General features: G+C 31.1%; 2 protein-coding genes across 2 annotated transcripts in view; one reads left to right on the forward strand and one right to left on the reverse strand.

The window, feature by feature from the left end:
• The first annotated feature begins 2,405 nt into the window (after window positions 1–2,405).
• Window positions 2,406–17,169, forward strand: LOC127713047 (uncharacterized). The gene is made up of 7 exons (XM_052219648.1): window positions 2,406–2,483; window positions 6,639–6,788; window positions 7,190–7,408; window positions 8,901–9,182; window positions 10,357–10,962; window positions 12,270–12,491; window positions 13,556–17,169. Coding segments are annotated over exons 1-7 (1,920 nt in total). The 5' UTR covers window positions 2,406–2,482; the 3' UTR covers window positions 13,996–17,169.
• Window positions 17,170–18,152: 983 nt separating this feature from the next.
• LOC127710467 (protein MTO1 homolog, mitochondrial-like) overlaps window positions 18,153–20,488 on the reverse strand; it is a 112,856-nt gene continuing 110,520 nt past the window's right edge. Inside the window, exon 17 of the mRNA XM_052216342.1 lies at window positions 18,153–18,380. Within this exon, the coding sequence (XP_052072302.1) occupies window positions 18,279–18,380 (102 nt within the window). The 3' untranslated portion in view covers window positions 18,153–18,278. The remainder of the gene's footprint in view (window positions 18,381–20,488) is intronic.

Genomic DNA, 20,488 nt, shown 5'->3' on the forward strand with positions numbered 1-20,488 from the left:
CAAGTATACTACTGGACAATGCTTGGTAGTATTTCGTTCATATTATGCACAGAAATTATCTAATCATGCATACATTACAGGTACAAAATTTAACCCACTATTAATATTGATTCTGGAAAACCTTTCTGTAAACTATCTGAAAAAAATGTTTATATACCTGCATTTTGTAAAATTAATTAATCATCATTAAGTATTTAATCATTCATAGGCTAAATTAATCAACTTAAGTTTAAAAATTTGCTATTGTATGTTTTCTTGTTGGCCTTTATGGATGTACATTTTTAAATGCACATAAGTTTAACTATATATCAAAATGCTAAATATTCTCAGGTTTTGTAATTAGCATTTATGAGATTAAGTATAGAATACACAAATATCCATGCATTGTAATCAAGTAATTGTAAAGTGATGAAGTGATGAGATGATAAGAGTAGCAATAACATATCTTTTGAGCTAATTGCTAACCAATCGAAAAGAAAAGATATGATGTATCCATTCATGATTAGCTAGATGTCGATGACGCTTCGTCAGTACATTAAAGAACAAAGATGAAGGGCAACATCAACATAATATAAACTGTTTACCAACGAATTCAACAAATAATTTCATAAATGAGCAGAAAATCTCTCACTTATTTACTAACCTAGAATGTGAAATTCATAAAAGTCTTTACCAATAATGCAAATATGCAAATATTATTTTCATTGAAGTTTTGCGATTGATGGTCTTAAGAACAACACATATGTATATAAACCTTTAAAGAACAATGACATTGTTTTATGTAAAGAGCTGATACGATAAATTGCTTATATGGAATGAGTTGAAACCTTTGTTAAATTAAGACCATTTGTATGAAGTTTTCTGGATTTATCCTCATTTAGAATGCTCAAAGCAAAATATTTGAAAGCCGATGATGTATGAGAATTAAAACAGTTGAAGAGCTATATAACCAAAAAGTACCTGAAACATAGCCACATACATATAAGGTCAACTTTACTTAAAGATTATATTATAAAGATAATCAACAAATCTTATATATTTAATAGAAGTATGAAGAAAATATCCAAAAACAAATTCTTTTTATAACATTTATCTCTTCTGCAGCAAGATCTGTAACATAAGACATGTAAGAAGCAGGGAAGTTGCCGGTTACATTACATTTTTTCCGGTTAATTTCAAAAGGTAAGTGGATGGTCCATTCGTATAACCGTGTCTTTCTGTACTGTTTATGCCGTTGACGTGTGTTATAATGCAGACCAACAACATATAGTACAATGCTTCTTCATTGGTTGACTTATATCTATCTTAATGATTTTGCTATTTAAATAATTTGGCAGATATAAGACTGTTTGTTCCATTTATTCACAACTTGTATAAACTATTTAGTTTATTATCGACTGTCTGCCTATTGTTAAAGACTGTGTGTTGTCATGAAGATGTCTTTTTGTTGTATTGCTGTTGATTGGCTGTCGCAATAACGTATACATATACAAAAAAGTGAACAACATTGCCTCTTTTCCTTACAATTTGAACAAACTTATTATTAAAGTCCTTTCGCTTTGTGTGCCACAACATTGCTTGCAGAAAGACAACATTAAAACATCAAATCGCTAGCAACATGCTTTGGCAGATCTTTAGATACCAGATAATCGTCTTATCAATATTTTCATCAATTGTGTCATATTCCCGATTGTTACATTTTGACTTAGTGTGGATTCAAATCGATGGCGATGAAGGCATAGAAGGAGACGTATAGCATGTCGATGCACTTCTGTCTCGGATATTCTGCCCCACAAAATGCAGGAAATAATTGGGTGCAAATTGATAATAAATTTTGTTGCGCGTTGATTAATTTGAAAGGCTTAAGAATATGAGAAACAGAATATTCCGTTTGTAATACATCATCTTCCTAACTCAAAAAGTCAAATGATTATCCCAAAAGGACAAACTCTATACAAAATGTACATTGTAACATTTTGAAAATCCATATGAAACAAACGACAACCAAGAAAGTGTTCCGAAGTCTGAAACTGACGCATTATTGACAAAATTTTTGACTACAATTGTATAATATACATAACCGGAGATGTATACCATGTATACGCATATATATATATAAAGAAGAGACCACTTAAGTCATTGATAATGCTCATTTGTGTCACATGATCCTAAACACTTCTAAAGAAAATGTATATATATTGATGAATGAATAATTTGTCAGCTGACTTCCTTAAAGTAGTGATATAATCATTTATTTGTTGTAGTTATCTACCTTCCGAATTAAGTTATGTAACATATGATATTCAAATCTAGATTTTGGGAAAATCAATTTTAAAATTTCTATTTTTACTTTCAATTTCGATTTGGTCAAAGTCCCATAAATGACTTGCGCAATAATAATTTAGGAAACTATCAACGGACTTGCGCAATGACGGCTTAGACATTTTTTCATAAACTAGGACTAAATCTAAACTCTTTCGAAAGTAAGGATTTTTACTAATATTTTAACTGTATTCTTTGTGATATTCCACCGAAATAATTATAAAAAGACATTCTATAAGTCTTGATATAAGATATGTAGAACACTTTATCGGAAAGAGAAGTAACAAACGTTTAACACCATACGTCATGGAAACCATAACCACCTCGAAAGAAGAAACAATTACAAATCAACCATTATGAATATACAAAACGTCTTGTTTAAATATTATAATTTATTTATGGTGATAAAACGTAGATATACAAGCTTGACAATATCTAAACGACACATTTTGTAAAATAACTAACTGTATTGATATTCAACCTGTCCCGCCCATAAATGGTGATAAATTTTGAATGAATGCAATGACATAAACTTCTATCCCCTATCATAACTTCTAATTTGTTGACTTGTCACAATTTTGGCTTGTATATTTTCAATGAATTTTTTTTATACCTAATTGAACACTATATTTCTACGTGTTATGAACTGTACCTCGGTGAAAAATAAAACGCGGAAGATCAATGGTCCGCCATCTTTTAAAACAAATGAAAGGAAAAGATCAAGAATATAGTTTGTTGATAATCTTTGAACCATTGATAGCTCTCTTACTTTAATAACAAAAAATCCCGAATTACACTGGAAATTTTTGAAATTCGGAATTTTCTTTGATATAAAAATTCCCACCAATTGACATTGACAATGACAATATACATGCTACAACATGTTTAAGTTCGTGTTATATCATTATAGTTTGATGCTCCTATCTGATATTAAGGCTATGCGAAATATATATAAGGGGCAAATATACACTTGGAACATGTTCGTTCGGATTGATTAATGCGAAACTACCTTGACGATGTATAAATCAATTAGATTTGTACATATATTGTGCTGTTCTACTACTGTCCAGGCTAGGAGAGATTGAGCACTCTTAAACATGTGAATCCCCGCCACATTCTTTAAGTGCCTGTCCCATGTGAGGAACCTGTAGTTCAGTTTTGTCTTTCTTTCATGTCTATCACATTTGTCTTTCGTACATTGTTTTGTTATAAGGAAGGCTGTTAGCTTTCTTGTTTGAATTGTTTCACATTTTGTCATGCTGGAGCTTTATTAAAGTCAACTGTCCGGTATGAGTTTTCTCATTGTTAAAGGCCGTACGATTGCCTTTAATTAATTACATCCACTTTATTTGTACTTTGGTGGATAGTTGTCTCATTGGCAATAATACCAAAATCCTTATTGTTAACATGTAAAAGTATTCATCTCATACGACTATATCAAATGTACCACCAAATAACATTCTGTGATAACAAAAATTCATAAGGGTTCCGCGGAACCCAGTGTCTCGCCTACTTTTGCTGTTAGTCGCAGGCTCAGCAATAAACTGTGAACACAGAGATATGTCTCGCCTTTTTGTTATTTCGATAATGCAAATGTTGAAATTAAAATAGCAACTCTTTAACATGTAAGTTTTGTAAATATTCAAAGTCAATGAACCATGACTGAGGGTACATGGCTAAACAATCTCCATGGAAATGAGATGTGCCAATGCTAATACAACTGCACACCAAAATATCATTGACTTATTATAAGTAGTTCTCTTTAAACAAACCTAAACACAAACTTATACATGTTAACTAAACAAAATTTCAAAGTCAACGGACCATAACTGAGGGGAAGGGGCCAAATAATCTCCATGGTAACGAGATGTGCCAATGCTAAAACAACTGCATACCAAATATAAATGACCTACCACTAGTGGTTCACCATAAACTGACCTAATCACAAACTAATACGTGAAAATTAAGAAAAAGTTTCAAAGTCAATAGACCATAACTGAGGAGCGGGGCCAAATAATCTCCATGGTAATGAATTGTGCCAATGCTAATACAACTGCATACCAAATATCATTGACATACCACTAGTGGTTCACTATAAACTAAACCTAATCACAAACTAATACATTGTTGACGCCGCCGCCGCCGCCGCCGGAAACAGCATACCTATGTCTCGCTTTTTGACTCCGTCAAGGCAAGACAAAAATGGGGGGAAAATATTAAAAATTTTCCTCTAGATACTATCTTTTAATTGTAAGAAGCTTCTGTCCAAGTTTGATAAAAATCAAGAATGGTTTATGAATCTATCAAATGTTTTAAAAATTTAGCTGCAGACTGTATGTAATATTAATTGGAAGAAAAACTAAGCCCATTTATAAGTAATATACGAAAAATAAAACAGGAAATAAATGTTTACAAAATTTCCTTCTAGATACTAGCTTTTGATCATAAACAAGCTTCTGTCCAAGTTTGATAGAAATCCAGGAAATTTCAAAAACTTTAACCACAGAGTGAAAATTTTAGAAGCCGCCGCGACGACGACGACGACGGAATGTAGGATTGCTATGTCTCGCTTTTGCGACAAAAGTCACAGACTCGACAAAAACCATAAAACTCTTATTTTGTGGATCAGTCAGGACAAATAGAAAAAATAAATAAATTAAAAACTTTGACAACACCGTTGTATTGATTAATTTCCTCTGTAATTGTGAACATTCAGATCATATTTCGTCGCATTTTTGTTGTATTAGAAGGAAGCGTTAAAAGATCAAGAAAATCATTTAAAATCTACATTCACATATGGTTAACCTAATGCATTAGTACAAACGATGGCTTGGCATTGGCAATATAATGGAATTTTTTGCGACTGTCAGGCAAGTGAGAGGTTTAGCTAGCTATAAAACCACCTTTAATCCACCATTTTTTACATAAGAAAATACCTGTACCAGGTCAGGAATATGACAGTTGTTATCCATTCATTTGATGAGTTTGAGCTTTTGATTTTGCCATTAAGAAAGGACTTTCCGTTTTGAATTTTCCTCAGAGTTCGTTTTTTTGTGATTTACCTTTCTTTTGGCATACGATTATTCTAGATATAGACTGAATATTTGAACAACAAATGTATATTTTTATAAAGACATCGTATTCATTTGAAACGTTCAAAATGAAATTATCAAGGAAATAAACTCATAAAAATTAGTGTATATATTTTTTTTAAATTACGACTTTCTAACGCAGGAAATACAATATAAGTAGTATTTGAATGCGTTTTAACATAAGTATATTCTAGCACAATTCAAAGTGTAAAATAATCTGAACTTATATATGGCTTATAACCTATACCAGCCTTGGGCTGTTGTTTTTGCTCTTTGCCCGGGTTGTCGTCTCTTTGGCAAATTCCATGTTCCATTCTCAATTTTATTTGAATACCTCGTAATGTGAAAATCTTTCAAATCAGTACGAGGTAATGTTAAATTTTTAGAAATTGCCCGTTATCACATCATGTCGTTAAACGCTCATATTTTAAAATACCTGAAAAATAAGGATTATCTTATAAATGTATGAATAAAATAGCACTATCCATCCTAGATAAATTGACAAATTATGAAAAAAATCAAGGTTTCATCTTCGTCAGGTAATGGTTACCTGAGATAGATTTAATCATTATGTCTTTTTGATTATACATCTCCAATGATTAATAGCCCGTTTTTATCGATCCCTGGCTTTCAAATGATTAAGTTTTAGCGTTCCTAATAAAGCCAAACCAAGAAATTCGCATCGGACACAAGAATTGTAAAGTTTCACTTTCATGTCAAATGTTCATTACTTATTATTTATACAACTATTTGTTATGAATCTTCTTTCCTGTGGCAAAACAATTGAACAAAAAACACATCTGTGGCATGTTGATATTCTAAAAAAAGTATTTATAAAAATTATACATTTTGGTACAAGGCTTACATTTAAAAAAATGATTACAAATAGCTTTAATTTGAAAGCATTTGTTAAACAGTATTAACCTCTGCTAAAGATAAATCAAATTGACCAGCCACGCTCTATACAATGCGACTTTACTGTTTAAGCTGGGAATTATTTAAACAGAACTTGAGTGTATCATTATTCACGACAACAATTTAGTTTAAAACAAACATCGTCTGTTGTGGAAAAAAAAATCAAGAATCTAGTTTATCTTTTTTTTTGGTTATAATATTAATGTGTTATTATCTTAAATGTGTTTCTAGAAATTAATATTTATTCTGAATATGTTTTTCTTTGTCATTCAATTTTCGAGATTTTTATATCAATTTTCTGCATTACAGTGTCACAGGAGGAAGCCAACTCCTTCAGGAATGATGAATTTCACATACCAACCATACCTAGTGAAGACTGGGAGATGAATGTATTCCTGAATGAGTTGGCTGACGATCTGACTAAGGAAGATCTAAAAAAGATGAAATACTTACTTACAGGTGGGTCAGAACATCAAACTATACGATTTTTGGAATTTTTAATGATTGGAATGGATTTGAAAAGATTCCATTCCTCTAAAGTATTTGATTTAATATAACAACTTTATTTCAAATGTCAGTCATTGAAAAGAATCAATTTCATCTAAATAATAAAGATTAAAATGGCTGCGTTTTTTATTTGTGAGTCAACGTCTAAAAAGTTGCAAATTATAAAAAAAACAGCCATGATTTATGTTGCAAACTTTTTCTACATAAGGAAATGCCTGTACCACGTTAGAAACATGACAGTTTTCCATTTGTTTAATGTGTTTGAGCTTTTGGTTTTGTCATATGATAAAGGACTTTCCGTTTTAAATTAACCTTGGAGTTCGGTATTTTCGTAATTTTACTCTTTTTTATAGGATTAAACGGAACTGGAAAAAGAGTACTTGAAGTAATAAACGATGGTCTTGATCTTTTTGAACATCTGAAGCAAAAACAAATTCTTACCAGAGACAATGTTGTCTGTCTGCAGGCAATGTTGTGGCACACCAAGCGAAAGGACTTACACAATAAGTTTGTTCAATTTGCAAGGAAAAGAGGCAACGTTGTTCACTTTTATGCCCCGAATGACAAGCCAGGTAATACTAATAATTGCGTCCGATATTTGAATATCATAAAATTATTAGAAAATGAAAATATATGAACGAAGAGACATCTAGAGGTCAACATACAGTCTTCGACAATATACAGGGAGTCTATACAATACTGTATCGAACCGTTCTAAGTATATACAAGTTGTGAATAAATGAAACAAACAGTCGTAGATATGCAAATAGATATGATATAGGACAACGGATATAAGACAACGGATATAAGACAACCAATAATGAAGCATTGTTTTATCTGTTGTTGATCTGCATAATGACATACAGCAACGTCATAAACAGTACATAAAGACACTGTAATGCGCAATGCACAGTCAACACTTTATAAAAATGTTAAAGTAGTGATTCAAACTGTCAATTAAACTCCCCCTCAACAAAAAAGAATCAGTCCAATAAATTATCATTACTAGACAAAAGACAGGCACCGCTATGGTCAATAAAGAAAAAAACAAACACTTAACATTTTACAAAAAAGAAAACAAAAAATTGAACTACACAAGCGCCACTAAAAGCATACAAGTTTATCTGTTTCACAATTGGACCTTGATATTGTTCATGGCAAAACAATTTCAAAGATGATTTGTATTCGACAAAGAGGAAAGTAGAAATAGACCATCAAGATTTAAAGTTGGATGTTGAAACAATCAAGTGGGTTAATGTTAAAAAACAAATTATATTAATTTTAATCTAATTTAATTATAATAAAAGATCCCCATCAGATAGTCAAAAACAAGCAAATTATTTATGATAATAGGAATTGTATCTTTTACTGTTTATGGTAACCAATTGTAGGTAAAACGGATGCTTTCAAAATAGAACTCTTATCATTTTGTAAAGATTGTCAATTTACAAAAGGTCAAATTCGAAATAATTTTTGTCATAAATACAGTATCGTAAAATGAGAGACAAAACAATGTCAGTGTTGTTGAATTCTATATTTCATTTTCGAACAAGAGATCGATTAAAACGGCTACAAATGATGCAAAATGTATTCTTGTTAAATAGTTTCTGTTTTTCTTCTTAATTGGTGATAAGGTATAGCATATACGTTTTACAAAGAAAACCATTTATCAGACAGATATCCAATTTGACACCTAACTGTACATCAAAACCCTGTGATGATAGATCTTTGATCCTAAACTACATGTTTTTAATTTTGTATTTTTCCCATCTCTGAGGTTATATCATATATGATTTGTTAGATTAAACCGTTACATCACAGTAATACATTAAGCATAATGGATCCATATCGCACATGTCCGTTTGTTCAATATCGGTCAACAGTTTCAGATATAGAGTTGATAACTAGAAATATCGATAAACAAAAAGAGATGATAAAAGGCCACATCACTTTGAATAAAAATTGACTTAAAAAGTTTCAATTATGCAGTGTATCAGTATCATACATTGTACTTACAATTAGTTTATGTTTTGTAGTTGACCAAATGTAATTAAAATTTTGCAGAGAATGGTTATGAGTATGTGAAATTTCATATAGGTGGCAAAGAAAAATTAGACCGAAACAAACTCGAGGAACTTCGAATGCTTGTTAGTCGTGTTATTTGTGTGCCACTAGATTTTATCATTGTCAGTGGAATAGAAGCAACAAACAGCATTCTAATTACGTTCATGGTTCCAGAGGGATACGCAACTATTCTGGCTGATCTAACGGATAAAGAAAAAGAATATTTAGGTTGTAAAGGGGTTGATGCAATATGGTACGATGGATGTCTAATTAATTGCATAGGTACGATTCTGTCGGTATTATTGAGTTGGCATGAAATATCATTAATATATAGATATAAGATGTGGTATGAGTGCCAATGAGACAACTCTCCATCCAAGTCACAATTTTAATCAAAGTCACAATTTATTAGAGTAAACCATTATAGGTTAAAGTACGGTCTTCAACACGGTGCCTTGTATGATTATAAAATGTTGAATTAGTCCAAACATCTAGGTTTGTCTACTCGTAGACATAGATCGCTTTAGTCCTATTTGGCATGCATTTTCAGATTTTATAATGCTCTTCCGCAACGTATTTGATTTCTTATTCCGTAAAGGGCGTATTATTTTTATATAACTTAATCGCTTTTGTTGTCATTTTTATGTCTCTGTTGATAAAACCTATCTAGTATATATTCAACCCTGGCTTTCAACTTTTGGGTAAGTGAACATTCTTGATGAATGGCAAATTCGAGACAGCGCATCAGACGATCAGAATTTATTGAGTGTTATTTTCATTAATAATTGAAATACCGACATACTCGTGTTTGTTGTTGACCCTTATTTTAATAACTTACAACTGTCAAATGAAATAAAATGAAAGCTGACCTTATTTTCTCTATTATTTTCCTACTTTGTGTTGTGTTTTGTGTACTGTTGTTAGTCCTTTCGTCGTTTTTCGTTTTATGCTATGGCCTTGTCAGTTTGTTTTTTACTTGTGAGTTTAAACATACACTTGGTTTCTTTCGTCGCTTTTTTTTAAAGGGAATGTGATTCAAGTCCTTTTACAAAACAATATGTTTAGAATTCTCGTTCATTTAGAGAATTTGAAAGATCTTTCAAATACGAATTCAGAAAAAGCGGTTGAAAGAAAACAGCAGATGTGCAAAACAGGTTGTATAATGTTAAAGAATAAAAGTATTGCATGTTTTCGTTATCTAAGTGCACAGACAGACAAAAAAAGGATATGTGGTTACTAGTGAAGAAGGGTCAAAGGTTTAGACACTGTATCAAATCTCAAGTGAAGATTAAAAAATGAGACGTCAAGCACTTTGTGTTATTGACATGGAAATTCGTCTTTATAACAAAAGCGTGAGGAATAAATTGAATATTGTTAAACAAGTTTTTCTTGAAATGAAATGAAGTATACCGCACATTGACTTCAGATTAGTAAATGAAATTTATATTTTTTACAGACGTTAAGTGTCCCGATGAGAATGAGGAAATTGACAAAGACGCAGAGGTAAAAATTCTTCTGGACCAGAAATCCAAACTCGATAAAAATGTTGAAGACCTGCAAATTGAGGTATTAAAACTTCAACAAAAGCTAAGAGGGAGTCAGAAAAGGGAAGACGACATGCAGAAAAATGCTCAGAACAGAATAGCAACCATTGCCGGTGTTCTTGTCCAACAATTCGTTGGTGCCATGCATACTCCGGAGAAGATGTCGCTCGAAAGTATCGCTTTGAAGAATGCAGTTAAACAAATGAGACATACCCTGAAAAAAATGGAAGGTTTAGGATATGACACAGAATTAATTCAATACTTGCTTGATGCCAATACAATAGTTACGAGAACAAAGATTGGATCTGATGATGCATTAGTTTCAACAATTCAACAACATGAAATCACAAGACTCCAACACGATTTGTGTGTTCTACAGTACGAACGCGATAAACTTGCATATCTATTAGAAGTTGGAATTTCCGAACCCGTACTGACAAGAAATGAGAGATACCTTCTACATTTCCTTACTTCGTTATTCCCAATGCAGGTTACGGAAACAGTGAAAGTTTCTGTCTGTATGTATATTTTTGTGTACATACTTACATTTTTATAAAATGCCTCAATTAAGATAACAACGTCTGACTTTGTTAAAATAAATGCATAAACGCTAAGAGAACATAAAATTTTACCGTATAGATAAGTTAACTTAAACGGTTTTTGTTCCAAATATGAAAATAAGATCATATCAAGTTTATACGGCGATCCACATTGTCTAGGATATTTCTTCTTTTTAAGTAAAAAAAATATGTGACAGATTTCGTATGACGTCTCTTGCAATCATATATCAGTGAATTGTGCATGTATATCAAATTTAAGGTCATATGAAACTTCAAATTAAAATGATGCATATATTTTGTATAACGAAATGGCTAGTTTGTATTATAAAACTTGTGTACATATACTTTTTCCTGAAGAAAATACTTCAATTTATCCAAATTTAAAAGAAATTTACTTTTTTTGAATTGTTGGTTTCCCAGACAACAATTCGCCGGCATATGCAGTTACCGCAGCGTGAACTTTCTCGTAAAATTCCGGTGATCGCAATACGCAAGTGCGAAGCGGGAAAATCAAAAATCAAATTGGCACAGAAACTTATCAAACGTTAACATCGCACCATCATCGAAATAATCTATATGTCATTGTACATGTTATACACGTGCTTACCTGAATATCTATTCTTCTTTGTTGATTGTTTACAAAGGTGACAATCGGTAAACCTCGGCTTCAAAACACATTCGTATTTGTAGAAAATCTGGCACATTTAATGACGGTGTTAAATATCTGTGTATAATGAAAAAGTATAACAAATATACAGAATTCCAAGGTAAATTCAAAAAGGGAAGTACATAAAAACTGACAAAATCAAACCTTATTAACCAACGGAAAGAATGGAAATCAACTGCCATTTTTTGACTCAATACAGAAAGTTTTCGAAGAAAATGGTCGGTTAAACATCAAAATTTCTCACTAGTTACATGTCGACAATTCTGAAATAGTTCTGAACCTACTAAGCAAATACTGCTGATGACTTATCATCGGCTACGGATTACCAGTGTCTAACATGAATTACGCAAACGGGTCTATCGGAGAAGGGTTGTCTTACCCTTCTGGATTGATAAATTACATTCTCGGATGTCGGGTGTATTTAGTTCAAAGTGTTTGCGGTTTGTTCGTCTATTGTTTTCTTTTTGCCAATTGGTTTTCTTCTTCTACTTTTATATATACTATTTTCATTCCCTTTTCGTAATATGAAGCAAATTAGATGTTTGGAATATAAGTATTTTATATTGTATAAATCTATTCTTATTTTTTTCACTCACAGCACAAACTAAAGAAATGAATATTGACATCTTGCAAAATATTCTGACTGGAATTTTCAAGACATGGCAAGAAACCCTTAGCAAAGAGGAGAAACTAATCCTTTTTAACAAATTCCTTCCAACCAGTGAAAGTAGAAAGGCTTTTAAAGAATCGAAGCTTTTACTTTTAGAATACTTGTGGCTCAATTATGCAAAATCCAATGGGCTCCAGTCTGCAAACTTTCGTGAGTACAAGATCATTTAATTTATTCAGGTTTTTATTAACATCATTCCGCTCAAGTCTATCAGTAGTATCAGCTATGAAAGAGAGGAAAAAGACACCAAAAAGATGTTCAAACTTATATCTATAGCAAACTTACAACCCCATGGCCAAAATACGAGAAATCCGAAAAGACGAGAAGTCTTCGAAACACAACACAGAAAAACAAAAGACAGGGTAACCCATAAAAAACATATGGCATCCGTTGTTGTACTCAAATTTGTCGAAAATTGGGACATGTCCGTCGTAATTGGTGAACAGATATTTCATAACGGTCAACCAACTCGTGATGGCGTCCGCAAAATTACTTTATCTCCTGGAATACTTGGTGTTATCATGAGCTAAATACATTCATTATGAGCAGCAACTATTTATTATAGAGCAAGCTAAAGCACATTTTATTTTTGCAACTATAGATATTGATTTAAACTCTATGATAATGGTTTGTCAAACTGTAGGTAAATGTTACTTTTAATTATTCGCCTAATTTGTGGTTGATGGCTACGTTTACTATGAATTCAAACTCTTCACCTCTATTATCAATTTGATCAAATGCATAATTAAATAGAGAACTCCATTCTCTATTATATTAACGCTCATAGTATAAACCTGAAATTACATATTTTAAATACTTAACTGAGTTTTGGTACTTGAGATGTAGAAAACGACCGACATGGAAGATTATGTTTACGTTCTGCTTAAAAAAGGGTAGATTTTAAAATATGTAACCTGAAAAACAGGTTTAATAAAGATATTTTCAGTCGTAAAAAACTTAATTTAGATTTAAACATCACAATTGTACTATTTGGTATTTGGTGAGTCTAGTACTTCCAATAGCTTCTTGTGGTTATGTTTGAATGTAATATATTGTATAGGGTGTGTATATTATCAAATTTGATCACTAAGTCTTCTTTTTTAATTATTGGGATTTATTCCGAATAGTTCAGTACATCATAGCAATACCGACATATAAAATACATATCATTATAAAATACAGTTGGTACACTAAGCATGCTATTTTTTTTTTAGATTTGTGGATGGTAAATATACTAGCAACTATCAAAAGAATGGATCTCTGTGAAAGCTGGGCTTCAAAAGCGTCTGTTTTCATAAAGGCGTTTACAAACGGAGAAAACCAAGAGGATGATGATGTCACGTCCTTAAATTCCACATCAACAGTAGAAAAGAAGAGTTTTAAGAAGTCCCAACATTCAAGCAATGGGAAAAAGGGCAAACCAAACAAGCAATCTGCAACACTCCCCATAGAAGCACAGCCAAATCGTTCAACATTAGAAGAATTTAATGAAAGACTACAAAATATAGAAGAAATAATGGATAGGAACACTAAGATAACAGAAACCTTTGTGTTTAGTAAATGGGACAAAAATAGAAGCTTTGGGGGACATGTAGCAGACAATTCATATGATATGTCAAAGTTATTTAACAGCAAACTTTTTAACAAAATTTAACTCTGGTATATAAATATCTCTGATTTGTACCAAACGTTTGAACTATTTTTCAAATTGAAGAATCTTGATTAAATTGTTGTAAATTTAAAGATTGCATGAGATCAATATATCCTACATTTTATAGAGAATTTTGCCTTTTTCAACCTACTGCATGTATAATGGGCAGTTGATTCATGTCCACCAAGGTCCCATCATATCACATATTTAAAAATACAAATAAAACAGACTGGAATAATTACATGGTTAACTACTTCATTGTAATTTCAAACTTTATCAACAAAATGTTAGTTAAAAAAAAAACAGTAAGTTAAATCAAAATGATGGACAAGATCAAACACAAGTCTTGACTATCATATGCCAATATAGTATTATATGGGCTAGAAAGGCAAAATCAACTCAAACTGTAGTCACTATTAGCCACAATCAATTTGAAATCTTTAGAAACTCTTTTTAGTTTAAACTTACCATTTACTGTATCTGAAGATACAACATTAGAATAATACACTATATGAAAACATTTGTTTATTAGTCACAGATAAGATACAACAAAGTTTTATTCAACATAGCTTAAATAAACAACAATATGTATTGGTAAGTTTGAATTTACAGCCAGACACAGATCAAAGATCTCAAGGGTAGAATAAAAAATAGTCATACATAACTTTTCGTATAATGTATTTTTTTCATTTGAAAATTCTTTTGCTCTCGTACATGATTGAAATTCATAAGTTCTACTCATTAATTTGTTGTGTGTTCAAATACAATGTAGAAGTACAATTAAATTACTTCAATGTTTTCACAGCTATAATGTAGAAGTACATTTTAATTACTTCAATGTTTTCATAGCTACAATGTAGAAGTACATTTTAATTACTTCAATGTTTTCAATGCTACAATGTAGAAGTACATTTCAATTACTTCAATATTTTAAATGCTACAATGTAGAAGTACAATTAAATTACTTCAATATTTTCAAAGCTTTAATGTAGAAGTCTATTTCAATTACTTCAGTGTTATCATAGCTACAATGTAGAAATACATTTCACTCACTTCAATGTTTTCATAGCTACAATGTAGAAGTACATTTCAATTACTTCAATGTTTTCAATGCTACAATGTAGAAGTACAATTAAATTACTTCAATGTTTTCAATGCTACAATGTAGAAGTACAATTAAATTACTTCAATGTTTTCAATGCTACAATGTAGAAGTACAATTAAATTACTTCAATATTTTCATAGCTACAATGTAGAAATACATTTCAAATACTTCAATGTTTTCATAGCTTTAATGTAGAAGTACATTTCAATTACTTCAGTGTTATCATAGCTTTAATGTAGAAGTCTATTTCAATTACTTCATTGTTATCAAAGCTTCAATGTTTTCAATGCTACAATGTAGATGTCTATTTCAATTACTTCAATGTTTTCAATGCTACAATGTAGAAGTACATTTCAATAACTTCAATGTTTTCAATGCTACAATGTAGGAAGTCTATTTCAATTACTTCAATGTTTTCAATATTACAATGTATAAGTACATTTCAATTACTTAAATATCTTCAATACTACTTTGTCATCGGTCTACTATGGTTTAATTTTATGAATGTCAACCATTTATAACAAAACCTCGACAAAAAATGATTTATTTCATAAAAGTTTAACAATTATGAATGTATGAATTGAAATAAAAATTTACAATTAATTAAAAAGAATATCTATTTATCACAGAAAGATAATTTTTGAAACAACTGTTTGTGATAAAACAAAAAAATTTTGATAGTTTTTAAACAGTAATAATAAATCAATTTATATTATATTCAAACTGTATTTAAAATTTATAATGCATAGTCATACTTTTTTATATGATAACAGTGAAAGTCAAAATGTTTGTTTTAAAGAATAATTCTTGTAATGTTGTGTTGGAAACACGATTGATTTTTTTTTAAAAAGGTACAATGAATAATTTTGATCAGTTGTAAAACTTTTAGGAAACTAATTACATGTAAAAGACATGTTTTTGTAGATCTTTAAAGTGCAAGCTCACAAGGTATCTGTGTGTAAGAAGACATGTCGCACTACTCACGAATTAAGACAAATTATTCTGCCTCCCAGCAAAATAGTCTTTGCCCTTACTCAAATGTCAATCATTTGGTTTGATACAGAAGGAATGCAAACATTAGACCTCCCACACTACCAGGAGATTACAGAGTCACTGCATCAATTAGTTTATACCTTCAGTTTTACAACAATACAGTTTTACTATTTTTAAATGTTAAAATATTATTGATCATAAACTTCAACCAAATTAACATTCTAAATATTAACTAAGAAACTACCAGAGGTTTTATGATAGCAAGCTTGCCATTATTGTAGGGGGTCCTGGTTAAGATCCCCAGATGAGTTATAATTAAGAGTAAGAGCTAAGATTGGTCTTAATAATATAAGTTATATAGTTTGCTACTGACCCCAAAAGAATCCATAGTGTTAGTGAAATTCATAGGTCAGTGGTCTGTAGGGGGGTAGTTGCGAACCGTATAACAAATTTATTGCACACAGGACCTTTTTTGCTGCGTTTTGTAGAAAAATAAACAATGAAACACAACAACATTAATAGATGACATCATCATTAACAGGTAGACATGACGACATGAACCCCATATGAAATTTACCAAATCCCCTCGTGGATCACCAAGTGAAGGCATTAAAACCATCACAACGTCATCATTTACCCATAGTGCGATAATGCGATACTGTATGTGAGTAGGATCTGTCTTTCTGTTGACTGTTATCTAGTAAGCTAGCTTTTTCAGTTTATATTTTGTTTGTGTCGTATTAACATATCATTGTTTTAAACATGCATGTAATATTTGCCCCTGAACATTGAGTAACCATTCATCATTCAAACAAGAATTTATGAATTAAGTAAAGGAATTACTCTATCAACAAAGTGGTTAAAAATGAGGTGTAAAAACTTCATTCTATTTTATTAAGGTTAATAGGGATGCAAATGTATGATCATCTGATATATAACATTTAAGGTCAATGTTATTGAACACTCCTGAATCAATTTTGTACAACAGATGATCTTAATATCTATGTATGTCTCAGGTTGCCTAAAATGGAAATGAAAACAATGGTCAATCTAAATAAAAGTTTTTATACATCAGAAAAGTGTTTTTTATTTACACTAGTACAGCAACTTTCTTATCTGTGTCAACATCATTTTTACTAGATTATTTAATATTTATCCCAAACAGATACATTGCTATGTGACGAGTCTTTTCGCCTCAATTCTCTTTCACCCCAAATTGCTTAGTGCACACATACATAACAGTACATGCAGGATGTCTAAGTGAACACATTGTCATATGCAAGGAGAGGATGATCTTGATAACGCTAAATACATTCCAACTTGCTAACAGAAAGTCTCTTATTTGATTGAATAAATGACTGACAGTCCAACATGTGGAAGTTATTGACTTCAATAAATCAATAATTGTCCTGGAAATACCCATGTACAATACATTCAAACTATCAAAACTTTCAAAGACCGACACTCTTATCTATATTTTTTGCCAAATAATTCACATGTAGAAAGGGAAGATGTACCACAGCCTACCTGTCATTGGTCTAACTCCTAAATAAGGCATGTGTTGATGAAGAAGCTGCAAATACTAATTTGTCAATCAAAAAGATTCACAATGACACAAGTTACCAAAAGAAAACTTAACGTACCTTTAAATTCTACATATGGAAAGAGTAACAAGATGTTTCAAATCATGGAGCAAGTGACTTGTATTTTGGTGAGGTACATGTTGCAGTCCTTAGTTTCCTATTCATTTTTTGTGGACTTGTTTGTCTTTTCATTGTCTCTTTTTTTGCCATGGTGTTGTCAGTTGCTCTCTAACTTATGAGTTTTGAATGTCCCCTTTGTATCTTCTGCTCATATCACCATTTTAACTAAACAATGACTGTAAAACCTATTGAACCATTTTGTTTCTATACATACAGTAGGTATTATATAATATCTAATATACCTTGCAAACAGGAAAACTTAAATGTTGTCCAAAAAGTACGGATCTAATTTTTTTTTTTCATCAGTTGCATTAATAAATAACTGGCTTCCAAACTCAGAAAACAGTAGCCAAGACATATTGCATTAAAATAATTTTATTTGCAATATATTGACAGTTTATATCATAAAATTGTCTTTAAATAAACCATGAAACAAAATGAAAGTAGACTTGATTGCTACAAAAAGTTGTCAGTATCAAGTTCTATTATCTGTTTAATAAGTTGGAAGTCTGCATCATCTTGACATATTTTAGTAGCTGTACAAGGGCTGCTGGAGTCATTCCAGGGATACGACTGGCTGCTGCTATCTGAAATGAACAAAATCACACTTCTATATTAAAGACCAACTCATAATTTACAGTAACATCCCCCAAAACAGCTTACTGATCATTGGTTGCTTTATGTCTGATTTGAAAATATTTCAGAATAATTTAATTTTGGATGTAACACGTCTTCTGATCGGCTGAAAGTGTTTTGTCTATTAGCTCATAGACATAATTTGTTCATGTGACCGTGGCGTCATCAACGTTTTTATCATGATTTACTCCTTTTTAGAATTAAATTATAAGGAATGACTGTAATATTTTTTCTGTCTATTTGAAATAACCTAAAAAATGTGGTGCACACTTTTAAATACTGTGAAAGTACTTTAATTCGTGGGTATCAATTTTCGTGGTTATAGCAAAAGTTATATGTTCGTGGGTTTTTAAATTCGTGGATTTTAGTTTCCTAAAAAAAAAAAAAAAAACAAAAAAAAAACAAATAGTGTGTAGAATTGAAGCCATTAGAAACGAATATTGCAAATTGTCTCGTTTGAAGGAAATTGCAAAGTAAACATTTAAATTGTTGCACCAGTGTAGTGATGACACTAATTATCCTGAAATCGAGTGATCAACAGATTAATGACCATCAAAGGTGTTAATTAGGCCATAAACATGTCACTTAAAGAAAACAGTTACATAAACAAATGCTACAAATGTACATTGAATGGTAAAATTAATTCTTATCAAAAGCAAGCCCAGCATGAAATTGTTATTTCCCCGTACAAGAATTATGAGGATATAAAATGAACACTTTATCATAGCATATCATCACCAGAAATCTGAGATCATCTGACTTTCATTGATCAAAAATATTTTTATGAGAATTAAAAGATCAGAAGTTGTACAGTTTAGGTTTTAAAAGATTAAATGGGTATAATCCTGCCTGCAGTTGTAGTTCATAGTAGTCTCAGATTTGCCGATATTCAATGTATTCTCTAGATTATATCGGTAGTCCTACATGGGAATCTTTTCATGTCTTGATTTGGACAACAGTTGTTATATTTTGTTGGACACTTAAATTCGTGGATAAAGTCATCCACGAAAACCACGAAAATTGGTTCCCCACGAATAAAAGTACTTTCACAGTAACCTGCTACGCGAGTTATTTAGTGTGCACCACATTTTTGATGTTATTTCTTCATAGACAGAAAAAAAAATTACAGTCATTCCTTAAATAAAAAAAGAACTTAATTCCTGAAAGTATAATGTATTTAACATCACAGTATCCAAATTGCATCTATTTTGCAAATAAAAACCCAAAGGAAATCTTATAGGTTTTCTTAGAGACTAAAGAATTTAGTCTTTTTTATAAATTCAAAAATTCAAAAATACCTGTAGAGAGGTACAAATTTGTTTACCTCCAAACCGGTAATTTTGGCAAATACCCCTTGTAAGCATGATTTAATTGTTCAATTCCACCGAACGTTCTTTGTATCAATCTTGACCTCAGAAATTTTATTATTAACAGGTATCATATGGAGTTTCTACTTGACTACATATTTTTTGTATATACTGCAGCTGTGCTATTTGTGTAGTCAAGTTGCATTGGCCATATAATCATTTCTGATAATTTTTGATATTTATGACGATGACAATGTATTTCCGTTGAGTTTTATTTATGACGTCATTAAAAGTACAGGTTTGCGGAAATTTTACTTCATTCGCTCCAAATTCAATAATGATGTTTTTTATCCTGAATATTTCATTTGGAACAGTTTTAGGAGTTGCAGTGTTTAAAGAATAACCATAAATTTGTCCTATTAGAATAGAAATAATTCATTGGGTTATATTTAGACATGGTATTCCCCATCTGCCATGGTATTTGCTAGCAAATACCCTGGCACATTGAATTCCTTAATGATAAATACCCCGGCAGAGAAAAAAATCTCTATACATAGAAATTGGTGAAAAATACCATGTCATTCATCCAATCAAAATACAGCATTATTACATAAGGTGGAATTACAACAAATAAAGTATACAGTGACATATGCATGCCACATTTATAAAAAGTCTACTTTGGCTTGGTAGCATCATTTTCTGGCTCATCAGTTTTGCTTTCACTTGTAGTTCATTTTTTTCATTTGCATCAG

Source organism: Mytilus californianus, unplaced genomic scaffold, assembly GCF_021869535.1.
Source record: "Mytilus californianus isolate M0D057914Y unplaced genomic scaffold, xbMytCali1.0.p SCAF_8, whole genome shotgun sequence".
In the NCBI taxonomy this organism is placed as follows: domain Eukaryota; kingdom Metazoa; phylum Mollusca; class Bivalvia; order Mytilida; family Mytilidae; genus Mytilus; species Mytilus californianus.